Here is a 15,366-nt window from a genome sequence, read left to right on the forward strand (position 1 = left end):
AAAAGTAATGCTAGGTGGAAGGCTAGCTGTGTGGGGGGACAGCCTTCCTTCCTTTCCCTCAACAACAGAGGCGAGGTGAAGCAAAGTCTTAGGGGAGCAGTTAAACACCTGGGTGAGCTTTCAGTGACTCTTCCCTCAGGAAATGCTCTACTCTTCTGACAATTTGTGTTTTTGCAACTCTCTCAGCTGCAAGCCTTACCCACGTCCTGTTGTAGGTCCACCAGTGTCTGGAGGAGGAGTGAAAACTGGAAGCAAACGATCACCTCTGCTTCGAGAGAACCGCAGGCTGTAAAGAAAGGAGAAAGGGAAACATGACAGGCATGTGTGGAAAATCAGACAGAAGAGGAATACTTAATGAAAAATGGACTAATGTCTAGACTGCGTAAGCTTCACTTCAAAAGAGTAGCAATCTACAGTTAAATCAATTGAATAAGCAAATTAAATCTTCGCCTTCCTTTTTGACTGGCTTTAAGAAATGATATCCTAACCAATATTTATTTGCTTAGCATTCCCCAATGGAAACAACTGTGACAATTTACAGTCAGCCCAAGAAACCAAAACCAACAAATGGAAAACTATATTCCATTCAAATTAAACTGCTATAGTAATTCTTCCCTCTTTGGGCATGTTTTTGCTATATTTTAGTTATACTTTCACACAAAAATGTACCAAAAACTATTTTATATGTATGCCAAACAAAACAACATCCTAAACCAGGGCTCCTTATTGTGAGTGTCTGACACGTTTTTGTGACTGTCGTGACAGATTGGGCAGCAAAAGCTGTGAAGCAGAGGTTGGCTGCAGGGCTTTTCATTAAGCAGGTTATCCTCTTGCTCGCTTCAGGAGGGACAAGAATCAGCAAGACCATTTTCAGGTGAATTAACACGCTGTCAAGGCTGTGCCGTAACAGTGCTGCAGGTGTGGGGAAGGCAGCGAAGGCACAGCTCTGCAGCCCAAGGGAAGGCCCTGCAGGAGACGAGACGTGAACATCTCTCCTGGTGTGGAAGAAACCTGGGGTGAGGATTTCCTCCTGACCCAGAGCAGGCTGATCAGGAGCTGGAGTCTGGGCTGAGCCAGAGATGGTGCCACTGGGCTCAGATAAGAAAACACCTTGCCCTCCTTCTTCCTTGTGTTATGAGGTGTGGATTTGGAAGTCCTTATCCATCTCTGCTGCCACTTCTCTGTCGGGGTTGGGAATGGCCTTGCTGTTTCCCTGCTCCTTCTCCTACCTCAGGAGCACCCCAGAAGGCAGAAGAAAGGCTGTCTGCACCAGCTGAAGTGCTCAGGTACACCAAGGCCCTGCAAACGTCACTCTCATGCTTAAACCTACAGCGGAGCCAAGGTTGGAAACTTCTTGCTGAGAAATAGAACTGCCAGCCTCTGTGTCACCTTCTCTCACAGGACTCTCAGGCAGCCCACACCTGCACACAGAAACCCAAGACAGCAGAAAACACCACAGTTTTCACACAGAAGCCTGAATTAATGCTACATGCTTTTAAGAACACAAGGCAGAAGGAAAATTTGGCTCTTGATAAGGCCTCCAAAGGCACTGCCATCTGTGTAGAGTTCTCACCGTATCTCCCATGAGCTAACACACCTGTACCTTCTGCTTTTGAAAAGAACAGCAGTGACATGAAAGACTAAATAGGGTGTTATATTAAAGGTGCTGAAAAATGATACCATGTCAGCTTTGATGAAAATTATTCAGAGTTTCAAAGAAACTTCTGAAGAATCAAAAATGCTCTAATGTCACTAACTCACCTTACTATGTACTCACCACAAGATGGTAGCACAGACAGCATTAATCAGCAGCAGGTAGGAAATGATACCTCCCTAAGGAAAGATGTCTTATAAAGAACTGATCCATTTTTTATCAGTTTGCTGGCTTGACAGGCCTGCCTTTTCCTTTAATTCTTTGGACCTAGAGCAAGAGCTGTGTGATGCTTTCCCAAGATCACCACAACTCTCACAATTTTATGTGTGTAGCTTAAAAACCAACCAAGTATGTTATTGCAAAGTGCTGATGGAACTAGAATTACTTCATCAATTTAAAGTATCTGGAGTTAGAGGGAAGCATCCAAAATATCACTCCTCTCTTATGTCTGTGTCCTGGAAGAGAGGGAAGTATTTCCTTTGGAAAAATAAAATCTGCATCCTCAGGAAAGCTCAACTAAATAGATAGATTCAGAGGAAGCTTGCCGGTCACATTGGAAATTTTAGCAAGTTTCACTCCTGTTAAAAGTACACATTGCAGACATGGTTGCAACGGTGGTCCAAGGTCCCCAGGAGCAGAACATGTGACAGCACGTGGCAAAAATCTTAATACAAGGTCTTGCAGGTTTCCTGAGGAGAAATTTACCTTTAAAACTTTGAAAAATTGCCAGGTGGAGTATATATTTCTTCTGAATGGCAATTTATGTAAGGACAGACAGTCAATGTAATCTTTTTGGATTTCGGCAAAGCTTTCAATACTTCTTCTCACAGTTTGTTCTCAAAAAAAAAGTACAGTACATAATAGGATGCAGACCTTATGGTGGCCTGCAGCTCCCTCATGAGGGGAGCAGAGGGAGCAGAGGGGCAGGCGGTGAGTTGTGCTGCCCTGGCTGCGTTGGGAGCTGTCTGTCACCTACAGGGCACACTGGCGGTCAGCAATGGTAGCAGAGAGCATAATCCTGCAGACCCTGTGCCATGCCGGGCCAGAAAGGAATGTCCTAGTCCAGCAGTTGCTGAGATGCCTGGGGGATAGGACAGAAGCTTTCGTGGATGGACTGGTCAACACCATCGTGTGCCAATGCAGTGAGAAGGCCCAGAGGCTGCTGGGCCTGCAGAGCCCCATGTCGACAGGGAGCAGAACAGTCCTACAGCCATCCCCTGTCCCTCCAAGGAGGAACTCCCACCTCCAGCCCTGGACCTGCCAGCAGCACTGTGTGCACTACATCCACAAGTAGCCCAGCACACCCCGTGCTGCTCCTCAATGGGGTACCGGCCACCCCACTGCCTCACACGTCCCCAGGGAACAGGGGGAGCCCCAAAAGAACTGGGGCATGTGGCAGCAACAGGTCCCTCTGTTAGTGCTGGTGTCCTCACTTAGTGCCCCTTGAAAGCGATACAAGAGCTTGCAAAAGTCACTGGATGGCTTCTGTGAGATACAAAGAGTTGAGCACAGCAAGGAAGGTGCTGCCATTTCTGAGGTTTCTAAAGTTAGGAGTCCTAGCTCTGTGTTTTAAGGAAAGATACTGCAGAGCACGCAGAGGTGTGGGATGTTTCTAACACCAGGTGTGTCAGAAGCACTTGCAGGGGGGACTGTGGACTGCGCTGAGCCCTGACGTGGACACACCAGGAGATGCACAAGGGGACAGCAATTGCATCTCTTGCAGGGGTCACCTGGCTCCATTTTGTCACAGGCTTAGGCAAGACGACTTCCACCAGCAATGATGCTGGATGGAGCAGCCCACACAGAGTTAGCTGGGGCCCTTTGACAGTCCCTGTGTGCTCTGTCCAGAGTCCATGTGCCTTCTGAGGAAGAAGGCTGTGAGTGTCCCTCAGCACAGTGTCCTGTGCCTTCTCTGCCAGGCTTTGGAGGTCCCTTGCAGGACCCAGAAATCTCAAAAGTTTCTGGGCAAAGAAATCTCACTTGAAGGCTGTGTGGTGACAGCTCTGTTGCCCTTTCTTCTCTTAGCAGAGAACCTCTCTTGCCTTACGCACGGCACAGGGCAACAGGACAAATGCAGGAACATGCCTTAAATATGGCCCAGGGAGACAAGGCAGTCGGAGTTTCCGTGCCTTCAGGAGGAGTGATGATGGCCTTGGGTCCAACGCACTGCCATGGCCTATTTCCCTCATCTGAGGGGAGGGCTCCTCAGATGAAGGAAACAGGCCCACTGGGCTCTTTGCTGCAATCCCAGGTGGATGCAGGGATGGAGCAGCGACAGGGATAACCTGGTGGAGCCGCTCCAAGCTGTGAGAGAAAATGTTTGCCAGGCATGGACAGGAGAAAATGTCTGCCCACCTGAAACCTCTGCTGGGTTGGCCTAGGAACAGGGAGGGGGAGACAGGGCCACCACTGACCTGTGCTGAGCACCTCACAGCGGGGCAGATGGATGATAGCGGTCATAAAGATGGAGCAGGACACTGGCAAATGGCTTCATCCTGCCTCAGGAAGCAGGAGTCAGCTTGAGAAATAAACCCTTTGCTTTCAGACAGCAGCAGAAAGCAGGAAACATCCTGTGGAGGCTGTCTCAGGAAGAAGATGGGCATTAACACATTAACAGCACCCTCTGGTGGCCCCATTGCCAATGTCCTACACCCCTTGGCATCTCAGTGGTCTCAAAAGGGCCTGATTTTCACCCGGGATTCAGCTGCTCCCCCTCAGAAACCACCCGTGCTGCTCGTCCTCCTTTCTCCCTTCTGTGTCTGTGTTTTTTCTCGCTCCTGAAACAGGCTGAAGCTTTGCTGAAATGTCGAGTTACTTAAAAATTGTATGATTAATATCTAGATATTCATAAAACTCAAAATGTATTTTTATATTCATAAAATTCACAATTTAATGAATAAATATATATATATATGCTATCCTATTAAAAAAAAAAAAAAAAAAAAAAAAAAAAACACTGGAAAATATGACCTCTTGTAAGTCTGACTACTGTTTGAGTATGGAGAGTTTTTTTACTTTTCACACAAACCATCCCATTTTCAGGTGGGATGGAGTTAATTTTATTCCAACTAGCACGTACGGTGCTGTGTTATAGATTTAGGATGAGAACAATGCTGATAGCACACTGAGGTTTAGTTGTTGCAAAAGAGCAACAGGGGTAACCTGGTGGGGCTGGGCAAAGCTGTGAGAGAAAATGTTGGCCAGACACGGAGAGGAGGAAATGTCTGTCTGCCTGAAAACTCTGCTGGGTGCCAGGCCACGTGCCTGAGCCATTGGCCTAGTGTAGTGGGTTTACATGGCAAGGTTTTGGTAGCTGGGGGCTACATGTGGTGGCATGTGAGAAGAATCCAGAAACTGCCCCATGCTAGATTAGGACCAGTTTCAAACAGCTCCACTAACCCATTTTAACTGCATCCACCCCTGCCTAAGTCTGGTGATTCCGGTAAACCTGGTTCTTGCTCTAGGCACGCAGTTCTGTCTCACTGGGCCACAGCCCAGTCCTTTGTCAAAATCATTGTGTATTTGTTTTTGTTTGTTTGTTTGTTTTTCATCCAGAGTAAACAAAGCATCTAACAACTGATAAACGTCTGTCCATACTGGATCGTATGTATCTAATTATACCTCTAAATATCCGTAACACCTTTCCTGGATTTTCCCGTAACCGCAGCATCTGTTGCTGCACCCCATTCTTTCTGCCATGCAAGAAGGCTCGTGCACACTCTGCACTGCCTTCACAGCACACGAGGAGGGTGGAGACAGTGTGAGCTCCTCTAACAGAGCTGGCAGAGCACAATAAGCAGTCAGGGGTGCAGAAAGGGACAGAGAGGAAGAAACCAATGCCATAGCAGCACAACAGGAGCACTGTCAGCATTAGGAATTGCTTGAGTTTGCAGAGACAAAACAGCACAAGGCAACACCTTCTTCCTACCACTGTTTGACTTATTTAAATTGAATGTTTTGGTTCTGCCTTACAGTTCTCCAAACTGTCCATATTTACCAATAGACCAGCTGGGCAGGAAACTGGTCCTCCAATAATAATCACAAAAAGTTTAGGTGATGGAGCTTAAAACTGCTAACTTGTGTCCACCTTTGGTCTGCAGCACCACATGTGGTTGTAGCGGGCCAAGCTGTTTGACACAATTCCACTGCCTCTCTCTTAGATAACCCCATAGGTGCCACCAGCTTTATTACAGGTTTTTGAAACTTTCACTAGTGCAGTACCTCTCACTACACCTTGTGCTCTTTCCAAATTTCAGGATTTATGTGGAATTACAGTAATTTCAATTTGCCACCATGTCATCTCATTACGGTCTGCCCTGGTGCACCATGAGGGCCAGAAAACAGGTGAACTCACCCAGTTTGTGACCTAATCCATCCTGGGAGGCTCTGGAGTCAACCGGTCAGCAGTGGCAAAGAAAAAGAGATGGATGCCTGGCTTGCAGGCACAACAGTTAGCTTACCTCTGGCAGAGCAGGGCACAGCAGTTAGCCCTTTCCTTGCAGTGAGCAGCATTCAGCCAGGGCACCGCGGTACTTTGCCATCAGGAGGCTCTCATAAAGGGAAGCTGGAGAGCTGGGATTGGAAGGGCAAAGCCAGACTGACTGGGAAGGAGCAGCAGGGCTGGGAGATAACCTCAGCAAACGGTGCTGCAGCAGCAGTCATTCCCTTGCCTTCCTCTTTTTCACAGAATCACAGAATCACAGAATTTCTAGGTTGGAAGAGACCTCAAGATCATCGAGTCCAACCTCTGACCTAACACTAACAGTCCCCACTAACCATATCCCTAAGCTCTACATCTAAACGTCTTTTAAAGACTTCCAGGGATGGTGACTCCACCACTTCCCTGGGCAGCCTGTTCCAGTGTCTAACAACCCTCTCAGTAAAGAAGTTCTTCCTAACATCTAACCTAAAACTCCCCTGGCGCAACTTTAGCCCATTCCCCCTCGTCCTGTCACCAGGCACGTGGGAGAACAGGCCAACCCCCACCTCGCTACAGCCTCCCTTGAGGTACCTATAGAGAGCAATAAGGTCACCCCTGAGCCTCCTTTTCTCCAGGCTGAACAAGCCCAGCTCCCTCAGCCGCTCCTCGTAGGACTTGTTCTCCAGGCCCCTCACCAGCTTCATCGCCCTTCTCTGGACTCGCTCAAGCACCTCCATGTCCTCCTTGTAGCGAGGGGCCCAAAACTGAACCCTTTTGAATCCCTTGGCCTTCAGCATAAAATCACGTCTGGATTTACACCAAAAGCACCAGCACCCAGGTGGGCATGGGAACTGCCTTGTACAGTAAAGCTTTCCTGGCAGCGCTGGGTGTGCCATGGAGGACACCAAGGTGGGATCCACAGCAGAATGACAAGGCAGGGAGAAGAGGTGAGACATGGCAGCTCTGGAAAGGAGGCTGCTGGCCCAGAGAAGATGGATGTTACCTGTGGGAGGACATTTTCTTGCCATCAGACAGCTGATGGTTGGTCATGTTGGCCAGGATGGACACCAGGTTCAGGGTGCTCCGACTCTTCTCTGGTGGTGGAGGGGCTGCTGTATCTCAGAGTGCTGCCTTGTGGGAATGTGTTGGCTTCTGCTGCTGCTGCTTTTCTCCCAGCCATGCCCATGCCCAAAGGAAAAGACCCTGTCAGCTTCCCATCCCAGTGACAGGCAGCTCCCCCCACCTCCCTCAGCCTGAAGCGACATGGCTCTACAGCTGGCCCTGGGGGCTTCTCGGAGCACTGAATTTCAGTCACATCTCATGAGCTTGGGGTTTCACAGCCCTCCAAGCAGCAAGGACTGAAAAGTGCCCATGTGGGTGACTGGGAAGGAGCAGACACGCTGTTGCTGCTGCTGCTGTCCCCTCAGCATCTGGGCCTGGTCAGCCCTGGAGACCGGCCTTGAAGGAATATGGCTGGAAGCACTGACCCTGGGCAAGCTCTCCTGCAGCCCCTGTCCTGGAGGGTCAGCGGTGCCAAAATCTTCTGGGTTACTGAAGCTTTTTCTGGAGCAAAACTGGGCACTTCTACATGCTTAGCCCCAGGGGGCAGCTGCACCTGGTTTACCTGGGGGCGAAATTTGATGACGGTGGGACACAGTGTCTTGTTTTCTCAGGGAAATCTTAGAATCACAGAACCATACAGTGGCTTGGGTTGGAAGGGACTTGGAAGTCCCAAGGGATTTTTTGGGAAAAAAGGAAGAGGTATCGTAGAGAGGATTTGAGATCCCCAGTTTGGGGAACATTCAAAACTGCACAGACCCTGAGCAATCTGACCAAAGGTGTTCCTGCCTTCAGTGAGGGCTAGGATCTGACAACCTCCCAACCCGGAGAACCACCAACAGCACAAATGTTGGTCTGTAAACCCAAAACCAAAAGAGAAATGTTCTGCCGGCAAAGAACACAGTCCACAGATTTAAATTATTTAAATTAAAAAAAAAGTTTATTGCTTTATTCAAATTTTGACTTAACAACTTATATTACTGAAGGTGTTGTTCAAGATCTTTGTAGAAATTGCCAACTGCTTTTTAGCAGAGATCAGCTTAACCTACACAAAATACAACTTATCATGAAATATTTTTTTTTAAGAACTAAGCAATATTTCTTACGTATAAGAAGAGTAATCCCCATAAGATGTATTTTCTGTCTTTTGGTATGTTTTTGCTGTGTGTTTTGTTTTTAAACACAGCTTTGAAATAACTCTGTGGATAAATTTTACATACCATGAGAAAATACGATGGCTTTATGAAATTATAGCTTTTAAGTAGTCCTTCAAGAAACCTAACTTACATACTAACAATACTCTTATCTTCTCTGACATAAAAGTGCATACACATTCAAGGGGTTTACACAGCTCCCAGACATATTTTAACACAAACAAGTCATACCAGGTGCTTTGTTCTCAATGGGGGAAAACAAGTTATTAAATTCACAATTTTAAGAATTATTCAGTGTAAAATACGCTACATGTTTTTGTCTGGGGACTCAAGCCTACAGGATTTGTTAACAAATCTCTTTGGCAGCCTCAGTATCAGTGCTGGTCTCTCTGGATAATCTTGTAGGGAAGTCCCGGGGGAAGACAGTTGACCGGAAGGCGTTGCTTGTGCTTCTTGACCGTGGCTTGTCACAGTTTCTGTCTGAGTGGTGCTGCTGCTTGACGCATCCGCTACCAGGCTCTTATCAGCTGCTTCCTGAGGCTCAGTGTCAGCATTACTAGTGTCAGGATTAAAGTCACTTCTAGTAGGAATATTGCAGTTTCCGGCTGATTCTCCAGTTTCCTCGCTTGCTCTGTAAACATCGTCACATCCTGTCATTCCCATAAGAGATGATAGAGATTCATTTTCCTGCTCGTTTAAGCTGGCTGTGCCTGTCGAAGTAACGTTGCTGTCACATCCAGTACTTTCTGGCTCCTTGCCACTATCACTATCAATTGTAATCACCACTGGAGAGGAATGTGCGTGATGTTTGCGGTGTTTCTTCTTATGCTTTTTCTTCTTCTTTTTCATGTGCTTTGTTGGGTCTGTCGTTTTTCCTTCGTAGACTATCTCCACACTTGGGCTTCTCATTCTCTTCTTCTTTTTCTTATGCCTGGTCTCGCTACTTTCGCGATTGTCGGAAAGGTTATCTTCATTTTTGCAGTAGTACTTGAATTTCAAGAAATTTTTCCTATGGTCGTTTTCTCTCTCTTGACTTGTGCTCCCCTTTGCTGCACTCTCCAAGTGCCGAGTTTTGTACTTCCTTTTCCCACCGGGCTTTTCGGTTTTTGTTCTGTCAGCCCCTGCAGGTGGGCTCCTTGACCTATCGCTTGATCGACTCCTTGATCTGCATCGCTCGTAATAGCAATAATGTCTCTCGTGAAGTCCCTCCTGGCTGTGCGGATCTTTCCTTTCAGTAAAGGACTGGATCTTGCATTCCGGACTAGCAGACTGCTTTGAATTGTGGGCATTGGGCGGAGGATCCTTCCTGCAGGAGGAGTCCTCTCCATCTTTCTTTCGACTATAGAAAGCGTAACCCCAGTGGTACTTGCCTTGGTAACCGTCTTTTAGGTAATAGTGGTCCTTGTCTCTGCTCCTTGACCTGTGTCTGCTCCTTGATCTCCAGTCTCTGCTCCTTGATCTCCTGCCTCTGCTCCTTGATCTCCTGCCTCTGCTCCTTGATCTCCTGCCTCTGCTCCTTGATCTCCTTCTGCCACGGCCTCTGCTAAGCGACCGTGATCTGCTTAATTCCCTGGATGTAGTGCTCTCACGGCTAGGGGAGCCTCTCTGGCTTCTTGGGGAGCCAGTCCGGCTTCTTCGGGAGCCACTCCTGTCACGACTTCTTGACCTCCTCCTGCTCCTTTTATTCCTATGTTTGCCACTGTCTCTGCTTCTTGACCGCCTCTTTCTAGGGTGGCGTTTGCTGTGATGCTCCCTCTCAGAGCCATGGCCATGGCTGTCTTGACTGTTCTGTGAAAAAGCCTGAGGACTCCTGGGCTTTGTCTCTCTGGACCATCTGTGATTAAAAGGGGAGCACGTCGCTTCCCTCTCCAAAGAGGGGCTCCAGGTCGAGTTCTGTGGAGACAGATGGTTTGCTCTATCTTCGTTTTTCTCCTCATTCAACTCTGTTTTCTCGGCTGCAGGGGATAAGGAGCTCCTGCAGCTGCCTACAATCTCATTATACGTGGGGAAGCGTGGTGATGAGCTCCTGCTTTGTTCGCTGTCACTCCAGCTGCGACACTGGACTGGCTGCTGTTGCGCAATATCCTCCCTTCTCTCCTCCCTGATGGACTCCTCGGAGTCTGAGGACAGCTCAACCAGTTCTGGTGTCCTCTCAGCTAGTGGCTTAACGTACCCAACAATAACGCAATTGTCCGGAGAAGAATCACTGTCATTTAAGTAAGCATTTGCCTGTAACTGAGCCTGCTGTAGGGTTCTCCTTGCAGCAGAGTCTTCATCAGAACTTTCTGATGTCACCAGAGGAGAAGCTATGGTTGTACGGATGTCCTCTGCAATGGAATAGGAAGGCCCTGGAGTTTCATCATCCCAGGGGGCCTGGCCAATACTGGTCATGGATGAACTGCGGTTTGGTCCGTGAGCATTTGCCTCATCTGGAGATATAGTAATGATTGACGAGTCCGTGTGGCTTCCTTCATCATATGAAGGCGCAGGGCAGTCGTAATTGGCATGCTGATCGTACGCGTCTAAATTAAAAGGGCATCGGGCAAAACTGATGAACTCATGTAGGAAGTGTTCGGTCCGGTTCAGCAAAAATGGTCTCAACTCATCGGCGAAGGCGTCGCTTTCCATGTCGTATATGGTCACGTTGTTCATGATGATATGCTGCGCGATGTTAATCAGGGACCCGTGGCCACCAAACAAGACTGTAAGCTCTCGCCTCAGCCAGGGAACCAGTCTGTGGAGGCAGGCGGGGTTGCGGTGGAAAAACTCTGCTGAAATGTCTCGGTAGCGGCCGCCGTCCTGGACGCTGCGGATGCGCACCCCGGTGCGGTACAAGGCCCTGCGGAAGCTGATCATCTCCTCCTCCGGGATCTGCTGCGTGGATCTGCCCTCCGCGCTGGCCTGCCTCCTCGAGGCCAGCCTCCTCAGCATCTGCTGGATCTCCTGTTGTCTCTGCTGCAGCGGCTGGCTGGGCAGGCCTTCGAACAAAACCCCATTATCCGGCGAGGACACTGTCAGCCGGGAGGAGGCACTGCTTTGGAGGAAAGGCAACTCGCGGCGTTCCCTGGTTAAGGTGGTGCGGTAGCGAAACCTGCGGCCATCAGGGCTGGCAAAAGAGCCGCTCTCCATCGGGTTGAGCACGAACTCCTGAAAGTCATCCTCAGCACGCACCGTGTGGAAGATGGAGTTGAAGGGCTGCTTGCAGAGCGGGCATTCCGCCTTGCTCTTGGACCACTCCTGCACGCAGTGGAAGCAGAAACGATGCAAGCAGCGGTCCAGGTAGGCCACGTTGTCGAACTTATCCAGGCAGATCGGGCACTTGGCGTCGGGCGACGCGCTCGCGGGCATGATCCGGCGCTGCCGGCTGGTGCTGGGTCTCGGCGAGGAGTCGTCGTCGTCGTCGTCGTCCTCCGGGAACTCCTCGCCGTCGCCGCCTGTGCCCTGGGAGAAGAGGAGGAGGAGGAGGAGGAGGAGGCAAACAGCGGGTCAGCAGCGCGGACGATGCCAACAGGTGCCCGTGAGGGACGGACGGCGGGACGGAGGGACAGACGGACGGAGGGGACGGACGGAGGGCCCCAGCCCGCACTCACCGCCTCTCTCCCAGCCCGGCCCAGCTCCGCAGCCGCCGCCTTCCCCTTGTGCCGAGCCCGGCAGCGGCCGAACCCGTTCCCAGCCCGCTCCCGCTCCCGGTTCCGCTCCCGGTTGCGCTCCCGGTGCCGCTCGCGGCCCCGCCCCCCCCGGCCCCGCCGCTCCTCCCGGCCCGGCCGGCGGCGGAGGCCGCGCTCCGCCAGGCCCCGGCGCGGCTCCGACATCGGCGGCGGCGGCGGAAGTGGCGTTGCCACGGAAACCGGGCCCCCCCCCCCCTCCCCTCGCCATCACCCCCCCCTCCCCTCCCCTCCCCACCCTCCCCTCCCTCCCCTCCCTTCCCCCCCCCTCTCTCTCTCCCGCCGCCGCCTCCGCCGCCGCCGCCGCCGCCCGCCCGTCAGCGGAGGCAGCATGGCGGTCGCGGCTTCACGACGTCACTTCCGTGCCCCGCGCCGCCATCTTGCTGCCGGGCAGCGGGCGCCATGACGGGGCGGCGGGACCCGCGGCCGCTCTGCCGCCTGGTGGGTGTGTGTGGCCATATCGCGATATCCCCGCCTCACGCCCTCTTTTATCGCTTTTTTTGTTTGTTTTTTGTTTTTTTTTCCCAGGTTCTGGCCGCCGTGGTGCTGCTGTCGTGGGGCTACGTGCTGTGCGGGGCGCGGGCGGCGGCCGGGCGCCTGCTGCGGGGCGGCACCGCGGGGCCCTGAAGAGGAGGAGGAGGAGGAGGAGGAGGAGGAGGAGGAGGAGGAGGAGGAGGCCGAAGGACGCCGCCCCAGGAGCCCCGAGGGCTGGGCCCCGCTGGTTGGTCGCCGGGAGCTTCCCCAGGGGGCGGGGGGCAGGGCTGGGGCTGCCACCCGTCCCCTTACTGACCAGCCCCTAAACCCCGGCCCCAGCGCCGCGTCCAGGCCTCTCCCTGAACACCCCCAGGGGCGGTGACTCCACCGCCTCCCTGAGCAGCCCGGCCCAACGCCCGGCTGCGCTTTCTGAGGAGAAACGGCTCCTCGTTGCCAGCCTAACCCCCCCCGGCACAACTGGAGGCCATCCCTCCAGTCCTATCACCAGTTGTTTTTTGGAAAAGGCCGGCCCCCCAGCTCCCCACAGCCTCCCTTGAGGCAGGTGCAGACAGCAATGAGGTCTCCCCTGAGCCTCCTCTTCCCCGAGCCTCCTCTTCCCCAGACTAAACAGCCCCAGTGCCCTCAACTGCTCCTCACAGGACACCAGCACAGGCCTCTGCCCGCCTGGTAGCCCTGCCCACTCCCAGGGCAGGCTGGAAGTTTGCTAGCAAGTTACATCCACCTGCACACACCCACACATTTACCTGAAGCATCTGGGGGAGATGGAAACACTCCCGCTCACCAATGCCAGGCATATGTGCTATGATTGGCAGTCCTGGTGCTGGCACTGCCTCTGGGTTTACTCACTGCGTTTACCCAGTAACTGAATCTGGGGTACGCTCTGGGCACTGGGGCTGAGCCCCTCCCCATTACTTACCTCTATCACTGCTATCAGGCCTCTTACCTTCTGCCATCTCCACCACATCTCTACGCTGTCTGCAAGGGTCCTCCGTGGGCCACCTCCTAACCGCTGCCTGCGTGTGTCAGCTCTTAGGCAAGGTGGGATCCGCTCGGAGAGACCAGCTGTGACTCCGGAGTCACGAAAATGGGCAGCTGGAAGCCGCTTTCCCTCGTTGGGAGCTGCTTACACCTGCTGCCTGACGCTCACTCAGAGAGTGCTCGTGAACTGAGGCCTGCCTCCGACAAGGACACAGCTCCTCTGCACGAGGCAGTTCAACTGTGACCCAAAGCCGTTAGAATTCTGGAGGGGTCACAATGTTGGGTGTAGCAGCTCGTTGCCATGGGGCTGGCAGGAGCAGCAGCCTGATGGCTCCTCGCCCCGACTTGTGTCACCCCCTCAGACCCACAGACCTCCTCAGGCAGGGGAAAAGCCTTCCCCTGCGAGGCTGGGCTCAGCTCCCCGAGCTTCTGCTAGTGGCAGAGCTTCATCCACCCAGCAGGGACCTTGCTCCTGTGCCCCAAGCAGCAGCCACCGCCCCGAGACTGCCAGTAGGGCTCCTAACAAATACATAAAAACTGCCACAGGCTGTGCCAGTGCCCCCTGCAAAGGTCTATGTGCAGACAGACAACTCCCTCTGCCTCTCTCTTTTTCCAGGGAGCCTTGTGCCTTCAGGGTAGCCGAGCTGCTGTGAGCACCCTGAGCTGCTTCACCCCCAAGCAGCCACCAGATGGAGAAGTGCACCGCAGCACCGCTTCCCTGCCGGCCCCACAGGTCTCCAGCAACCTCTGGAGAGACTCAGATGCTCCCTGCAGTGGGAGGCAGAGCCCACAGCTCTGGAGAGCTGCAAATAACCAGAGAAACCCCAGAAACTTGAGGTTTAGAATCAGCTCAGCTTCTCACGCTGGAGAAAATCTTCACTCTGAATCCTGTGCCCAGCAGATGTGCATTGTTTTAATGCTGATGCCATAGGGATCAGTGCCCAGGATTCAGATCCTGGATTAAAAGTAATTTAAGAAATCATTTAACAGATACCTAATTTCAGGAGAAAAGATAATACAAACTCAGCACATCAGCATTAACTGTTAAAAATTCAGTTCCTATGCAGTTTTGATGCCAGTTGTCTCATTTATTTACATGTACATGCGTACCTCTCAGGAAAATTCCCCTGAAGCTGCCCACTTTCAGCACTACCACCCGTGTTGTGTATTCCAGCTCCCCTTCCCTTCCAAACTCTGTGCTTGGCTAGTCCTGTGCTTGCCTGTGGAAGTCAGGGAGCACGTGCAAAACCCCTCAGCTTGCACCGGGAGTGTCCCAGGAAGGGCCAGGAGCAGCCAGCTCTCCTCACCCACAAAGATGCAGCGAAGATCAGAAAACGTTTCCTGTCCAAAATGGTATAGCAAATAACCATGCCTTCAGCAGCATTAACCATTCAGATGCAATCACCAGGGATGGCTCTTTTGCTAATGCCTATCATCCCTAAAGGAACATATTCATAATGCCGACGAAATCCCCTTCAGATCTTATTATTATGATGATTATGTTAAATAAAGCTTAGCCTGTTTGTGACAGCAGAGCGTGTTTGTTAGTCACAAAGTGTTCTGTTTGTTTGTTTAGGTTTCAGGGGGTTGTTTGGGAAAATTGTGATCAGCATGCTTTTGATTAGCATCGCTAAGAGGCACTTTAGCTTAATGAAATGATTAATTGATTCATCCAGGTATGCAGCCACACTAACAGCTGCTTCAGCGGATACAAAAAGATTCCCCTTTCAAATGCGACCTCGCCTCGCTAACGTGAGGCAGTACCCATGGATACATGTTAATTATAAGGTTGACAGGAATATGTAAGGATAGCTAATGCGGTAGCTGAATTATTTAATGAAGACTGTGGAAGAAAGTCAAGAAATGGAAACAAAATCATCAGCCAAACAGGAAACCGTGGGCTGAATTCTACCTCAAAACACCTTAATCTACCAATAATAA

At 51.5% G+C, this 15,366-nt stretch overlaps 1 protein-coding gene and 1 long non-coding RNA gene across 2 annotated transcripts; one reads left to right on the plus strand and one right to left on the minus strand.

Annotated features, from left to right (window-relative positions):
• Positions 1-8,051: 8,051 nt before the first annotated feature.
• On the minus strand, positions 8,052-12,099 carry TOPORS (TOP1 binding arginine/serine rich protein). The gene is made up of 2 exons (XM_032206335.1): positions 11,878-12,099; positions 8,052-11,728 (listed from the first exon to the last, which is right to left on the minus strand). The coding sequence occupies exons 1-2, from the start codon at positions 12,097-12,099 to the stop codon at positions 8,594-8,596; spliced, it is 3,357 nt and encodes a 1,118-aa protein (XP_032062226.1). The 3' UTR covers positions 8,052-8,593.
• Positions 12,100-12,615: 516 nt separating this feature from the next.
• On the plus strand, positions 12,616-14,958 carry LOC116501152. Its single transcript, XR_004254373.1, has 2 exons — positions 12,616-12,673; positions 14,042-14,958. It is a non-coding gene; the product is annotated as an uncharacterized LOC116501152 (long non-coding RNA).
• The last annotated feature ends 408 nt before the right edge of the window (positions 14,959-15,366 follow it).

Source organism: Aythya fuligula, chromosome Z, assembly GCF_009819795.1.
Source record: "Aythya fuligula isolate bAytFul2 chromosome Z, bAytFul2.pri, whole genome shotgun sequence".
Classification (NCBI taxonomy): Eukaryota; Metazoa; Chordata; class Aves; order Anseriformes; family Anatidae; genus Aythya; species Aythya fuligula.

Bases quoted from the DNA above. Each gene is read 5' to 3' on its own strand.
- TOPORS (XM_032206335.1), bottom strand. From the start codon at position 12,099: ATGTCGGAGCCGCGCCGGGGCCTGGCGGAGCGCGGCCTCCGCCGCCGG. The intron at 11,729-11,877 runs GTGAGTGCGGGC...CTCTTCTCCCAG, and splicing joins GCCGGGCTGGGAGAGAGGCG to GGCACAGGCGGCGACGGCGA.